The sequence below is a fragment of the Convolutriloba macropyga genome, chromosome 10 (genome assembly GCF_964194025.1).
Source record: "Convolutriloba macropyga chromosome 10, txConMacr16.3, whole genome shotgun sequence".
Taxonomy (NCBI): Eukaryota; Metazoa; Xenacoelomorpha; order Acoela; family Convolutidae; genus Convolutriloba; species Convolutriloba macropyga.
Window position 1 is genome coordinate 19,352,140 of NC_134477.1, and position 16,606 is coordinate 19,368,745.

The following is a 16,606-nucleotide window of genomic DNA, read 5'->3' on the forward strand; positions in this document are numbered from 1 at the left end:
TTTAGTAACCCTTCCACCCGACTGAAACAGGCGACAATAGATTTCCCCTCTCACTAGTCGTTTGAGAGCACTTTTTCCGACGTTTGTGGGTTTTATTTATTGTTCTTCAGATAGTCGTTAGTTTATTTCAGAGTTGGCATAATAAAAGTATTTTATTATAATAAAAGTATTTTATTATAATAATTTGGCATAATAAAAGGGACGGGGCAAATACGTATAACTATCGCTTTATTAAATTGTTGGGGTGGATGCTGTTGGAAAATAGAGAAAGTGGAGATTCTACGAGGGCTCCTGTGTATTCAAGATTCCGGGTTTGACTCGTAGAAGGGGCTATTGGCTTTTTTCGTTTTAACCGTTAGGATATTTCTTTGGATGCGAAAAGTCTTTTACTTCAAATCAGCATTTTGATCAATTCTTCATGAATTTTTTTAGTTTTCTGCGTGACTTCTTTTTACTCTCGTTTTTGCTCACTCATTCACATGAATAATTTTTAGATGCTTAACTCTTGCAATGACTTTTTTGTCTTATTGCTTGAGATAATGTCGGCTTATGATATCTCATTCTAGTTTAGGCATATTTGAGGGCAGTATTTAGAAGCAATACATAATCTCTACAATTTGTACTAAATCACGCTAACATCGCAGCAGTTTGTAGGGAAAAATTTTTTTCTCGCTTTTAGTTGTTTTTTTTTCTATCGGTATCTACTTTCTGGCAATCTGACGCCGGTGTTGGCTTATATAGGTTCCTATATTACTTTTTTAAACATAAAAGATAGTTTTACTGCTCAATTCTTTTGTTAGCCCATTTGTAAAACCATATAAGTTAAAACCTTTTAATTTCAAATCATTTAGTTACAACCCCGCTGAAAAATTGGTATTTTCATTCAGATCTGGTATGATGATCTTAAGCCCGAACTCACACAAACCAGTGCAATTATGAATTTCGTATATTATAAATCTAATTTGGGTAATTATTAGTTAGTGGTCTTGTTATGGATTCTATCCTCACCGGCGTATCTTCTGATAGTAATTGTGATTCCGATGAACATCTTCCAAATGGGAGTGAAAGTGTTAATGGAAGTTATGAACCTATTTTGGCACCCTCAACTAAAAGATTGGTTGTTTACCCAATTGAGTATCCTGATCTTTGGCTACTGTACAAGAAGGCACAAGGTAAGATTTGAGAGGTTGCAGTTAGTTCACATTTTATCGAAAAAATGTAAATAGTATGTTTTATGTGCTTATCTGCTTGAAATACAAAAAATTAAGTTCAAGTGTTCTGTAATTCATACGCTTTACGATAGCAAGATTTTATTTTGAGCTAATCTTAAAAGGGGAGTAAGCAGAGTTATTATCAGATCGTTTTTCATCTGTCTGTTTGTGTCTAAAAACCAAAACCAGCAGTTAAGTAGATCGATGAAATGGCCGGTCCATCTTCTACAGATTGTGCTGAAGTGTGGCTTATTTACTATGCACGTTTTTCATAACCAAACAGTATTCAGTGCACCAAAAATGTGAACTGCGCCAAACTGAGAACTGTCGTTATTAATCTAAGTTAATGATCCTTAAAGAATTTTATCCAACTCCAATTTCTACACTTTTCATGATAAATGGCATTTGTATTGGTTTTAGCCTGTTTCTGGACGGCAGAGGAGGTTGATCTGGGAAAAGATTTCTTCGAACTGCTCAAGGTACTTGCGTGTTCATGGTTTGCTGCTCTGAATAACAAAACTGTTCGTGCAATTTTGTGCATGGCCCACAACCTGTCAATAAAGTTATGGGTCCTGAAAAATTATCTACGAACGTTAGTGCCTGCTAACTAAAATAAAGAAGAACGGAATACCGTTATGGGCACTCTAGTTTGTCGAAAAGTTAAATTGCGTTTGATTGATCTCAGCCTAATTTAGCCTCATTGTTGTGATAAACTTATTAAATAGTTTGAGATGAGCCACCGAGGCACGAGAGATTTGATGAAAAAATTGCATGAGAGTGAAAGTCTGGATGAACCATCTAAGGAGATTTTGAAAAACCTAATCAAAGAGAATTTTGCAAAAAAAACACGAATGGCCGAATTGGAATCTGAGGTGTCACAGATGAAGATTAAGTTTAATCAACTGGAAAGATGTCAATCAATAGTTTTTTTTCCGTAATCTACCGTTTAGTTCAAATTGAACCTTTCTTTCAGATGTTACTGACCTTATCCAAAAGGTGTTGAATGTCAACATTGGACCGCGCTATTTTAAGCGTGCCATCCGTTGGGCAGAGGATCGCCATTCAATCCACCACCAGTAATCGCAAAGTTCGTCTATTTTGACCAAAAGGAAAATCTGGACCAGGAAGGGTTAGCTACAGAATTATAGGAATCCAAATAACGGGAAAGCGGTTTTTATTCTAGAGCGAATGAGCAAGTACGATAAATGATTGAAATAGGAGGTTCAAGCAAAACAATTAAAATTCACTAAGAATGGAACACCACATGTGCAGATCGAGCCAGATTGGATGACGCGATACTTAGAACTGAACGTTAATCAAGATATCATTGAATTGCAACCCATAGCTATTAAAATTGATCCCAAGATCAGTTATCCAAAGAATGCACAGCGAAAGCAAAGCCAACGACACACCATAACAGTGTTCGAAGGAAATCAGTAAAATTATTTAGAACACGCCTGTTCCGATGCTCTCAAAGCAACCAAATTTTGCTCCGCGTACACCTTTATCAACTAAAATGCCTTTATCAACCAAAGTGTGAATACTTTGAAAACAGCGACTATAGCAATCTACTGGAGGAACTAAAAAGCATGAGAGATGACAAAGACGAATTGCTAAATTTTGTTGTGGGTCTCATTAGTGATTCACCGACTGCCAAATAGACGGTTCTTGCTGATATTGAGGAACAGTTTTTCCGGAGCGAAAAGTGCTGCGAGGAGTCTGGAACATAAGAGTTCACCCAATAGATTAAATAAAGTGATAGAATTAGATCGGTATCACTACAAAATTTTTGCACTTAAATATTAGATCCATTAAAAAACATAATGAGGAATTAGAGGCACTGATATCTTGTTTTGAGTCTCTGACTTGCGACATTTGTTTAACAGAATCTTGGCTCACAGAAAATGATGATCTGATTTTTTTCACAGTAACACACTATAACACTTGCTTGTCAAAATTAAGGAGTGGTAGGGGTGGAGGTATTATGATTCACATAAGTGAAGAGGTGGTGAATGTGAATGAAGAGCTGAATTGCAATTTTAAGTGAGTCTTTTGGTTGACTTGAAATTTGTAGAGTTAAGAACTGCCCTGTAAATAGTTCATAATCGCCTCAGAGCTAACAAGCAGAATTTATTTTTTGAGCTATATAAAATATTGGGAGAACATCAATGAAAGTTATAACAGATTAATTGTTTGTGGGGACTTCAACATAAACGTGCCAGATAAATATCTGATGATTTCATCATATCTGTCGAACGGATTTCAATTTTCCAATCGCTATCCAATCGGACGGATTCCAAACTATCCAATCGAAGGGATTTCAACTGTGTTGTCTGGAGCCAATTCGCATCATCCAAAATACCGACTTGTTTGGATCTTCCTGAAAAATATAAAGTTTGAGAAAGCTTTTGTAATAGAGGATCAAATTTCTTGCAGTCTTCTTCTATCGTCTTATTTGAGAAGAATAGAAATAGTTTTTTTTCTCGGAAATTGGTTTTCGTAATTCCAGTTTATAAAATTGTTGAATAAAATGTCTTAGTTTCTTGGTCACTTTTGTAAATCAACAGCTACAATAAGATACCAGGAAACGGGAATTATAAACTGTGCATATGATAGATTTGACAAAACTTAAAAAGAAGTAATATCAATGTTTTCACCTTATCGGAATTCAAGCGGGAATACAGTGAAAACCGAAATGGTTTGATAAAAAATTGAAAAGTTTGGTTTGCAGAAGAAACCACTTTTACTAGTCATGGAAAGTTGACCGTCAGAAAAACGAAAAATTAGAGAAATTTGAAGCACTATGTACTAAAGCGGAGAAAAAACAATCAACGAGGAAAGAATTTTTAGAATGAGTGAAAGTTCTCAAATTGCATCGGAGACTGTAAACAAGTTTATGAATTTTTCTATGAGCTTAAGGGCGTTGCTACGAAAAACTCCAACATTCCTTACCTAATAAAAGTTGTAAGAAGAATTGATGCAACCTAGATGTTGCAAACGAGCGGAACACTTTTTTGTAGGTTTAGGACAAAAACTATAAGACATCTCAAATGAGGTGTGTTAGTCCTCAGGTTAATAACTTGCGGAGTATGTAGCTTGATGAAAAAATTGCAGCGAAATTTTTATATAACGGAGGATCTCAAAGGGAAGTCATCTTTGGGAGTTGATGATATTAGTACAATTTAATTTAATAAAACATTTTCCTGAACTTGCAAGCATCTTGATCATCTTATAAATCTTTTAAAGAGGGCAAATTTCCAAGTTTTTCAAACAAGAAAGGCGCGGGCGAAAGACAAGATAAGTAACTGCAGACCAATTTCTCTACTCATTGTGTGGATTATAAATTTTGAACGCGTTCTGTATAATCGATTACTTACTTACTTTGAAGCGTTCAGTTTGTTCCATCCTAATCAATTTGGTTTAAAAAAACACCACCATTGGTGCCATTGCACAGTTAACGGAAACAGTTCGAGACAGCCGCAACTTTTAAGTGGCCACAATTCGTACTGACTTAAGAAATTTTTTGACACGATTGATCACCAAATCTTTTTACAAAGCTTGAGCTATATGGTAAAGGTGTTTGCCTAAGATCGATAATTGATTATTTATCGGAGAGACAGCAATGCGTTTCATTCAATAGTTTCAACTCAAGCTTGTTGAAGCTAGGCTGTGGTGTTCAACAAGGCTCGAGTTTTGAAAATTACAAAGAATTTTCCAGACGCGTGCCAAGTCTTCAGAACTTTTCTCTTCACAGATGATACCAAAATAACAGCAGACATTGATTTTGAATCAAAACAAAAGGATTTGTTCAACACAGAGAGAAACGGCTTAATGCCGACAAGTTCTCTTAATCAGGAAAAGAGTTAAATTAATATTAAATTAGGAAGCAGTGCCTCTAATGTCAATAGTATTTCTCTTTTTAAAATAAATTCTGAATATACCTGAGTCAGATAGCTACAAGCATCTTGGAGTGCGTTTGGATTTAGAAAATTTTATTTGCAGAGCACATTGAGGTTTTGAAGAATATTTTAAATTCAATGCGGAATAGTGTCAAAATTAAGGCATTATATTCCAAAAGTATCTTGCCTCAGTTTTATTCATTAATCATCAAACCAATAATTCAATATGGTGAGTTGATACCGCACTTCAGTTCTTTTGCAAAAAAATTCGAGCTCATTTTGTTCCGGAAATACACTCCAATTGTAACTCATTTATTGAGAAATAATTGCTTATTTACTGATCGCGAATTGTATATTTACGAACTTCTTAACTTTGTAATTAAATTAAATAAAAAAAATGCACACATATACATCTTTTTGAGTTTTTTTCTTTTGAATCCCGATCAATTAATTCAACAAGGTCTTTGAACTGGTTGTTGAAAATACCAAAAGTTAAACGAAAGTTCGAATGGAATTCACTGAGATAGTGTACAAGCCTAGTTCACAAGATCAGAGACAACTTATTTTATCTAATAATGAATTAACAAAAACAATCTCCTAATTGCTACCTTGTGTGCACCTTTCGAGGAAATGTTTTTCGAAGTTAAATAAAAAGATATGATAGATGATTCAATTTGCTGTGGCCGGGGTTTTCTAAAGGGGTAAACAATTAAGTTAATATTTGTTCCGTGCAATAAACTGCGAATTTCATCTTTTAGCTTTAACAAAATTTTGAACATTCTTATCCACTTGAAAAAATGAAAGGTCAGTGCCTAGTGCTAAGTGATCCAGTGGGATCCTTTAACCGTCCTCTCTGAGTGTACAATAGTTTTATGTATAACGCAAAGATAAGTTGACGCTCTCTGATCTTAAAGTCTAAAAGTAGGAATTTTTAATGTTTATTTATACTCAGAGAGGAATTAACTCTCTCTCTCTCTCTCTCTCTCTCTCTCTCTCTCTCTCTCTCTCTCTCTCTCTCTCTCTCTCTCAAACTAAATTTATACAAATTATTTGGGTCCAGTTTGTCTTCTTCGCTTGATTCATTTTTCTCAACACACTTGTCCTTGGAAACCGTTAAATCCGTTGTTTTTCGTCAACAACTCAAACTGGTATTTCATTTTCAATTAAGATGCGTAGCTTATAAACTCGAACAAAAAGTGCTGGTTTCAAAATTACTAGGAACATTTTTTTTGTCAATGGCATTTATGGTTTCAAGGGACAAGTGAGCAATTGTGACAAGTGTTTGAAATTTTGAAAATTTATCATCTCACTTCACAAGAATTTCGAAAGCAAGGAGAAAAATAAATAAAAATTTAGCTTCCTTGGCTCAGATTTTTTTTGAAAAACCCGTTTTCAGGTTTTAAAAAATAAATATTAAATGATGTTAGAACAATGCATTAGTGAACATTTGGACGAATAGGTATAAATGCAACTGCTGTAGTATTGGTAAGTTGAAAAAGAGGACATTATCACTAATTCAATTCTTCGTTTACTAATTCTCATGCATTATTTAAAATAGTTACATATTTTTTTAGACTCAAATAATTTAATTCTGCAAGGCATGCATCTATTAATTAGGTTCTAAATTGCTAATTTTCGTGTGACGTTTCCTTCGAAACAAATCAGCGAAATCGTCAAATGTGATGAATTTTTGAGAAGTATTTAATATATAGGATTCATTCTTGTTATTAACGTTTTTAATGAAAATTTTGACGTTAACAAAGTAGTGCCCTCTACATAATAATTGTCATTTTAGCCCGAAGAGAGTAAATTCATCTCACACGTTTTGGCCTTCTTCGCAGTGAGTGATGGAATTGTGATTGAGAATCTGGTGTCCAGGTTCTCACAGGAAGTCCAGATCCCAGAGGCCAGGTGCTTCTACGGGTTTCAGGCGGCCATTGAGGTTAGCTGGAGAAAAGTAGCGATGGTTGAGCTTATATTTTTTTTTACCTGGCTCTAAGTTTCTTTGCTTAGAGAATACAAGAATGCTTGAATGATTCTGTACTTAGAACTGAAAGTTACCTTGTACGTTTTTTTGACAGCATACACTGCATCATATAATAAGGTAATCTAATGCAGAAACATTTGCCTTTTTAACATTTGTCCCCTTGCTGCAGGTTGCAAGAAAGGGAATTATATCATTCTTCGCTCCTCTGAGCTATTTCCAGTTTTACTTCGGCCGGGCTCTTCACATTGATTCCAATTGACCATAATCTGATCAAAACTATAAGTCGCTCGTCGTTTAAAGGAACTGTTAAATTGATTGAAATTAAGAATATACTGAGTGATAAACTATGGCCAATCTAGAACTGAAGTTTGTAAGGCCGCAGTCAATGACATTGTTGTTGCTATCTCCTTGTAAGAAAGGTCAACAACTTATTGACTTTTCCGATTTTTGGATCTAGCAAAATTTTAACACTAAGACTAAAATTGATTAAGAATCAAATAATAGCCAAAAGGAGAGCCAACTGCTTTTAGGAACATTTTATTATGCTTGCAAATACAATACGATTGCACTATCTAATCATTTTGGCTGAACTAATTGATCTTTTAGATATCATTCATAATGTTAAGTTCGATTGGTTAACCAAGTAAAGTGATTTAAGTAAATTTTTCACAATAAATGTCAATTGACTACACATCTGCTATTTGTTGACAAAAGCAAGGATGATACATACGTAACACTAAGTGACTCAAATCTATGATGTTTATATTTTCAGATATTAACCTTTGAATTAATTTTAAGTTCTTATATAAATTTAATGTTGAATTAATGTTCTTATATAGAGATAGTTGCATTTTTCCTGTAGCTAGAATTAAATGAATCGGTTAACTACAAAAATGTCATAGTTAGAATAAGTTTTGTCTCTAACGAAACATGCGATCTATTAGATTTTCTGTCTAAATTACTATGTTCCCAGCCATACAGTTTTTTTTTATGTTTAAAATTCCGGATCTAATCATTTTGGCTGAACTAATTGATCTTTTAGATATCATTCATAATGTTAAGTTCGATTGGTTAACCAAGTAAAGTGATTTAAGTAAATTTTTCACAATAAATGTCAATTGACTACACATCTGCTATTTGTTGACAAAAGCAAGGATGATACATACGTAACACTAAGTGACTCAAATGTATGATGTTTATATTTTCAGATATTAACCTTTGAATTAATTTTAAGTTCTTATATAAATTTAATGTTGAATTAATGTTCTTATATAGAGATAGTTGCATTTTTTCTGTAGCTAGAATTAAATGAATCGGTTAACTACAAAAATGTCATAGTTAGAATAAGTTTTGTCTCTAACGAAACATGCGATCTATTAGATTTTCTGTCTAAATTACTATGTTCCCAGCCATACAGTTTTTTTTATGTTCAAAATTCCGGAACTCAAAACGTTCCAAACCCCGTATATCCGCTTGATATGGTCAAAAGTTTTATTATAGCTGCGAAGCTGTAAGCTGAGCGTAGCTATATTGCGGTGCTCTTGGTTTTTTTGTTTCGTCGTCTGACGCTTCATTTTCGTTTTACATTTGTTCTAGAACATTCTGTCTCGTCACTGCTTAAATGGCTTTTTCGCGCTTGATTTCACGCTTTCTGCGTGACCTAAATTGCGGTTATTCAGAAACAGAATTTGTTCCTAAAACAAAGTTGATTGTAAGAAACGAGATTGTATGGTCCCACAGCCGAGTGGTTAAGGCGACTGGCTGTTAATCCGGAGAGCGCCGGTTCGAGACGCGACAGGGAAAATTTTTTTGCACCCAAAAACAACCTCCTTTCAAATAAACTTGTAAGTTTTATAGGCGGCGGCAATAACTATTATCAACTCACTTCTGTATCTTTTTCCATCTGTATTTTACGGCACGCAAGTCTATTTCGCAGCTATTCCGACAAACTGCCGGCTATGTTATTGTCCTTTTAGGGGTTGATTGTACTCGTTGATAAAATTCTTTGTTGGTTTTATTGAAAACTGCGTGTAATTGGACTTTTTCTTCTTTATTTGCAAAGATATCTGGTTTTTCCGATGTTTGTTTGGCTAATATTAGAAAAATGCTATTTTTTAAGAAATTAATTCCTGAAAATCCCATTTTTTGCAATTTTTCTGCATTCATACTGCCATTGATCCTTAAAAAGTTGCGCGCGTTTTTGGTGTTGTTTTGTCCATTCTGTTGTTGTTAGCAAAATTTGTATGAAATTGAATTTTCCAATTGTCTAGTTTTGATTTTTAAACATTTCGTTCCAATTTTAATTCATTTCCTTTAATCTGTTTTTTCTCGACTGCATTTTTGAACTCAATTTTTCTGTGCTGTCGCTGTTTGTGCCAAAATCTGTCCACTATTTTCTAAATGACAATAATCATTCTGCCAGTAACTAGATTCCTGTTCGTTAAACAGAAGATTGTGAGCTGGACCAATTCAAAAATCTTTGCAAAGAGTTGAAGTTTCTTGTCGTTTTGTGTTTTGTACCTTATTTGGAAGTTTTTCTCAATTTGTACTTGTTTTTGCTGGCAACTTTTTTGGAATTATGCTCCACGATGTTTATTTAGACATCAATTTTCAAATATCCAATTGACAATATTGAATCTTATCGTTTTCTCAACTACTTTTCACACAATTTCAAACTACTTTTGCTTTGATGCAAGCTTCCTCAAATGCGTTAAACCGATAAGCTATGACGTGTCTGTTGACATCTTGTTATGATTTATCAGTCGGTTTGCAATTTTTATTTCTTTTCTATCGAAAGTCCAAAAATAAACTCAAACTAATGCGTTGGTTTTGTTAAAAATGTTAGAACCAATTTTTCTCACGTGCTTGTTAAATCATTTCACATTTCTTAACCTTTTCGGTTATCTATATCATCGCTTCGTGTGTTTTGAGTCAGATTTTTGGTGTTATCAGGTTTTTGCTTTGATTAGTAAGATAAAAATGACCTTCCATTTTTCGAAGATCCCACCTTACTTTTTATTCCACACTTCTCCAGCGAAGTAATTAATAATTAAATTACTTCTCTCGGTCCTTAAATTTACAAAAGTAACAATGACTGGTTTAAAGTATCTTCCATTTGTGATATGGTCCATAGCGTTTTTTTTTAATTGCTCTCAAAGTTTGTTGTAATTATATTAGTTTTTTTTGCAATTTTTTTGTACTGCCGACTTTTTCTCTGATCATTTTTTCCGTCTCACTGTTTGACTTCTCATCCTCGAAAATGTGATAATGAGGTAACGACCAGAGGAAATTAAGCCCCCTAATTCACCTACCCAACAATTAAGCTAAAGCTAGCTGGCGAAGCGAACCGCTTGCTATTGGTTTCAGATTAGTTTGCCCGACGTAAGTGGGTTAGATTTTATTAATTGCTCAAACGAAGTCCTGTCAATTTTATTAATTGCTCAAAAGTCCTGTCGGTCTTTTTTATGCGATTTTTCGCTTGACCGATTTTTCGTCTGACGCTTTTGACTTTTCGTCCTTAAAAACGGGATAAACAGGTAGCGCCGACCGGGCTTTAAGTACTCTTAGAGCCTTTCAACTCTGTTTCAGCTCAAACTTATACTTAAGTTTTGGAGACTTATACTTATGTGTGAAGGGCGGTTCTTAGAGGTTGAAAACCCCTCCAATGTTGACCCCCCCCCCCAATTTTAACTCACCCACCCACCCACCCGTGCGCTGTTACCCCTACCCAACTGTTTTCCAGCCCCACATCCTTCCTCGTTACACAACGACCCCCCCCCCCCTCCGTTTCTAGCTACCCACGAACAACCGCTCGTTAAAAACACGCAAATTTATACTATTTTGCAACTTTTTCAAGCTTCTTGAAAATTTTTTATATTTTTAAAATTTTTTAGTCCAATGTGTCAAGGAACCTCCTTTAGGTTTTAACAATAGGTTACTGCATAGTTTCTAGTGGTAATGGAATGGTTTCAACATTTTAACATCACGAGTTTAAGCATTTTTTTTGACAAGACATGATTTTCTTCAAATTTTTCGACATTTCATTGTTCAAATCTTTCCCGACCCAGGGGCCAAAAAACACTCTTAGGGATCTGATATTGACTTAGCGACAATTTTTTTGGCCATCGAATAGTTTTTCAACTTTTTGATGCCACAAATTTAAGCAATGTTTTGATAAAGCTTGATTTTTCAAAGTTTTTTTTGAAATTGTTTGTATATGTTTAAGCTTTTTCAGCCTCAAGAGGCAAAGAACCTCCTCTAGGGGTTGAAAATGGGTTACTGTATAATTTCTAGATGTAATGGGTACGTCTTGCAAAATTTTAGCAGCACGAATTTTTGCTTTTTTTTTGACAATTTTTGCCATTTTTTTTTTCAATTTTTTGACATAGCCATTATTTAAGATGTCTGAGCCTCAAGGGTCAGAAGACCTCAGTAAGAGTTTGATAATAAGTTACTGGAAAATTTTTGTTTGTCATGGAATAATCTTCAACTTTTTAATATCTCAATTTTTAGCTTTTTTATAAAACTTATTTTGTTACCATTTTTTAGGTTTCTCTAGCCTCAAAAGCCACGGAGCTTCCAGAGGGGTTTTTAATATGTTACTGCATATTTTATAGATGTAATGGAATGTTTTTCAAGATTTTAAAATCTAATGCTTTTAATCTAATGATTTTTAGAATTTAAGCATTTTTTCAAAAATTTGCAATTTTTTCATGTTTTTGAATTTCTTACGGCAACAAGGGCCCTGGGACCTCCTCCAGGGATTGATAATAAGCTGCTGTATAGTTTCTAGAGTTAATGGGATGGCGAGCAATGTTTTTTAAGATTCCAGTTTTCGTAATTTTGCTAAGTCTCTTGAGACAATGAAATGGTTCTTAAGATAATAATATTTTAAATTTTAGCAAGACAGGACTTTCCATACAAAAAATGGTTTTAAATTTTTTTCGCTGCTAAGTTGGAAACTTTTTAATTTTGCTTTTGTTCAGTTTTCTTCTATGATGTTTTTGCTAACAAGGCTAGAAAACTAGAAGTTGCATAGAGTCGAATATCATCATGGAAAATATTCCTATCTCTTTCTCTGTTAGTTAGGGTTTCTCTCCTCTTTCCCGTTCACGTTTTTCTCTCTCTCTCTCTCTCTCTCTCTCTGTTGATGCCGCACTTCAGCTGCTGTTATGTGGCGTAATGTCATCATCTCTGATCCTACATGAGTTATTTTAGAAATGTTTTTATCATACGTGACTTAACAGGCAATTAGCAAATCATTATTGATTGCGCTCAAACGCAATTTGTAGGAAATATATTGATCCTGTTTGACTCTTTTATGCAGTTTTTCGCTTGGCCGATTTTTCGTCTGACCCATTTGACTTTCGTTTTCAGAAACGGGATAAAGAGGTAGCTCCCAGTTTGCATTAAGTTCTCAGAACCGTTCAGCCCACTAGTCTTCAAGTATGCGGTTTGTCAACGTTAATAAAATAGTTCCTGGCTTCTTTTCGTTCATGTATAGGTACAATATACTTCAAAATGTTGTATGTACAATATATTTCAAAATGTTCAAAATCGATTTAAACTCTTGACCTATTGCCGGCAAGTTTTTACTAACATGTTTAGAACGTGCATGGTGAAATGTACAGTCTGTTGATTGATACCTACATCAAAGACCCAGTGGAAAAGAGCAAACTACTAAACGCAGTGGATAATTGTAAGTTTTTCTGTTTAAATTGTCTTGCATATGGTGGATGCCTTTATTAATATCCACAAAGCCGTAGCTGGGGCTATTATTGGCCGTCTATTGGATTTTATTACTATTCAAAGACTTTGATTTGTATTGGGACGATGTCTTTTTACGAATCGAAGAGAATTATTGGGAAGTGTCTTTTTACGGAAATATTGGTGGAGCGTCGGTTTTTGATCGGTTTTTTTGTTGGAGTGCATTTGAAGCAGGACGTGAAATGCGTGTAAGCAAAGTGTTTAGGTAAATTACTGAAGCACAGAGAGTGTGGTTTCCTGTTCATGTAGCAATTTTGAGAGGGTGAGAAAAGTAGGTGTAAAAAATTTTAGCTGATCGAGCGATGTTTTTTATTACGTGCGGCATTTTCAAAGCCGTTTTGTTTAAACTGCAATTTTGTCATTTAATTTTTCAAGGTGTTTTAAAGCTTACCCGAACTACTAATAGTCCGTTTGAGAGCATTTTTGACCATATGAAGCAAAAATTACTTTGAAACAATTTTGTACTATTTTCAACATTTTGCTATGTTGAACCTTGTTAGCTGTCTTCAAAATTTTAAACAATTTACGCGAGTGTCAATTTAGACGTTTTAGTTGTCTTTGCTGGTTGTCGATATACATATAATTTATATGAAGTGTGTTAAGGGTGTTTCTCCCAAATATCTAAAATATTAATAGTGAGTTTGGAATTTTTTTGACCATCTGAATGAAATATTGCACTTTTGGATCCAATTTTCAGCTATTTTCATACCATTGTTTTAAGCTTGTTTCACCATTGTTTCAACATTGTTTTCCATTGTTTTAAGCTTTTTCAGCAGTTATTGTATTCTTCAAGTTTTTTAATAGCTTTTGAGGAGTTTTTTGGTTGTATGGGAGTTGTGTGGTTGTTCTAGCAGTTTAAGTGGTCTTTCAAGTTGGTTGATTTTGAGTTTTTTAAAGTAAATTGAATACATTCGAACAAATTTCTGCCCATTCTATGTTTGTTTTTTTATGGTTTTTTTAGTCATTTCTTAATTAAGAGCTTTTCTATAGTTGTTGTGACACTTAAAGGCTAGACATTTTTACTGCAATGAATTGTCTAATTTTCCCATTTTATCAGGTTTTTTTGCTCTTTACTTTTTAAATTATTGTTTAATATTTCTGCGACAAGTATGGGGGGTAACCAGGTGACGTAATTGAAAAATCGTTCCAGAATAAAGGTTGGAAAGTTGCCTTTTGCCATTTTGTGAAGAGAATGTTATTTTTCGATTTTGTCCTTCGTCATTTCCTTTCCTTTTCCTCGGCTTTCTCTTTTATGAAGCCAATTTGGTAAATTGTATGTCAAATGGTCATCTTTACTAATTTCAGAGATATTTCTACTATCGCTTGTTTCACTGCTGCAAGTGGAGTTTGAAAGGAAGCCTAGTACCTAAGGGGTGTTTTGATACCAAGGGATTACAGTTTCGTACGTATATATTTCGTTAAATCAGAAATATGAGAAAAAATGGATAAATTGGCAACCATTTTAAATTTTTTGCAGTTTTGTTTTTTATATAATCTTAGATAAGTTTCTAAGCCTATTATGACCTGCGAACATATCTATTTGTTCCCTTTTTTTGATTGAAGATACCTATCCTTGGCTTTGTGTACCCTTGTAATGCTTAGAAAAATTGTTATTTTTTTATAGTTTTTTAATTGAAGTTGTTTTTAAGCGCTTTTTTCCATGAATTGACTTCAAAAATGTTATATAATTTTTCATGAGTTTTTTTATGTTCGAGCAAATTTACTGGGTAGTGTTTCGGTAGAGACGGCTCTTCAATTGTTTCCGGAATTCTTCCGGCTATGTTTTTTTTGAAGATCTGTTCACTTTTTTATGATTTCTGAAGCCAAATTGGATATGACAAGAAGCAAAAAAGCGATTGGTTTTGCGGCGTGGATTTTTTTCGCAAAATGAGGAAACTTTATTTAAAGTTTGCTTTCTCGATTAGGGTTTTATTTCCATGGCGGCATTTCAACTTTTTATATTTGCATTTTTTAATGTTTTGATAGTCTTTCAACTGGTTGTTCCGATCTATTTGTTGTTCTTTCTAGGTTGAGTCTCTTGTTTTTTCAACGAAATTTATTTGAATTGTGTCAGGACTTGTCCTGCTGTTTTTTTCGTCCAAGATTTTTGTTACTACCATATGATGCCACAATTTCTTCAAATCTGCTTTTTGTTCATTTTTTCTTACAAGTCAACTGAATTACGTGCATGGCGTTGTTTTTTGTTCTCAGTGGAGCAAGTTTTGTTCAATCGCATGATGAATTAGTTTTGTTCAATCGCATGATGAAGTTTTTGGTCACACGTGACTTACCTCAACCCCAAAATTGACTTCCTCACAAATTAATTTGTGAAATTAATTTTTCTTTACTTAAATTTAAAGATATGGGGTCAAGTGATTGTATATCACTCTATTTTAAGGTAATTTGAGAGCAGTGAATCGAAGATGCAATAATTTGAAGAGATTATTAATCATAATATAACATCTGTTTTGAATAAAATTTCCTTTGGCCTGTTTCTGTCTATCTTTTTGAGACTGCAGATCTACGAAGCTATTGCGGCTATTTTCTGGCAACCTACCAGCTTTATTGGTCCTCGAAGTAATATAAGACATAATTGATGCACTTATTTGAAACGGCCTTCCTCAGCGCGAAAAGATGAGAAAAATAATTTTGTTCTTATCCTATAAGTTCTTATCCCATAGATTTAATTAAAACCATTTTTTTAAGAAAGTTGCAGTAGTTTTAGTAATAGTAGTAGTAAAAGGCTGCAATTACTTTTTATGGGGTACAAAAGTGAATGAATAAATTGTCTCAAAATAAGAGTCATTTAAACACAGAAAACAATTTGACAAGACTGGAATTTCTGCTATATATCAAAGCATCTATAGCTGATCTTCCAAGTGCTTGAATTACTCTACTCTAATTAATTTGCCTCTCAATTGTATTTATCCCAATAAGGAAACTTTTAGCCCTAGAATATCTGCTGCGTCCTTCACGACTCTTTTGCACCTAGAGAAAAACTTTCTTGATTGAAGTGTTCTGTGATTACGAGAGCAATATCCTTTTGTGAGACCAAGATCCTTTTGTAATTACCGGCGCGGAAACGGACATATTGAATCTGTACTGTATTAAGTCCGTTGAAACAGGGAATTCGTGTTCACAATTGAGAGAAAATCTTAGGGATTGTTCAATATTCTGATATCTAATTTGCAACCAGTTCGAAACCTTGAAAAGGAAGATAATCGGTTTCAGCATTGCGCCATTTCAGTGCGAGATCATTTAGATTTCCAATTTAGGCAGCTCAGTCAGATCTTGATGCCTAGCAGGATAAATGTATAAAATTAAAAAATAACACTGGCCTTGGACAATTTTAAATTAGACATCAGAAAGAATATCGAAGGGTACGCTTTGCTTTAGGTAACCCAAGGAACGTTTTGCCTTCGACTTTGTTTTAAATTGGTGGGTGCTTCCATTTCAGCGAACTCGATGTAACAAATTCTTGATCATTCACTGATGTAATCGTTCAACATCCACAACAAACTATACACAAAAAGAAGGAGAGGAGTAATATCCATGTATCGACATGAAGTGTTGCCTGAAATGAAGGAAAGTTGATTACAATGGTGCCACAATATTAGCGCATTCAGGTCTTTTTGTAATTTTCCAACAGCATATATGAATTGCCACAGCATATTTACCCGGCAGTGTCATCGTAACACACAACTAGACTGCACTCATGAATTGGAAACTTATCATCTTCGATG

At 34.1% G+C, this 16,606-nt stretch overlaps 2 protein-coding genes across 2 annotated transcripts in view; both read left to right on the forward strand.

The window, feature by feature from the left end:
• The first annotated feature begins 604 nt into the window (after nucleotides 1-604).
• LOC142348810 (ribonucleoside-diphosphate reductase subunit M2 B-like) overlaps nucleotides 605-16,606 on the forward strand; it is a 42,544-nt gene continuing 26,542 nt past the window's right edge. The window contains exons 1-4 of the mRNA XM_075400331.1: nucleotides 605-1,172; nucleotides 1,632-1,690; nucleotides 6,906-7,052; nucleotides 12,705-12,795. Of these exons, the coding sequence (XP_075256446.1) occupies nucleotides 992-1,172; nucleotides 1,632-1,690; nucleotides 6,906-7,052; nucleotides 12,705-12,795 (478 nt within the window). The 5' untranslated portion in view covers nucleotides 605-991. The remainder of the gene's footprint in view (nucleotides 1,173-1,631; nucleotides 1,691-6,905; nucleotides 7,053-12,704; nucleotides 12,796-16,606) is intronic.
• LOC142347951 (von Willebrand factor A domain-containing protein 3A-like) overlaps nucleotides 1,919-16,606 on the forward strand; it is a 708,547-nt gene continuing 693,859 nt past the window's right edge. Inside the window, exon 1 of the mRNA XM_075399116.1 lies at nucleotides 1,919-1,934. The gene's annotated coding sequence lies outside the window, so the exon portion shown is untranslated. The remainder of the gene's footprint in view (nucleotides 1,935-16,606) is intronic.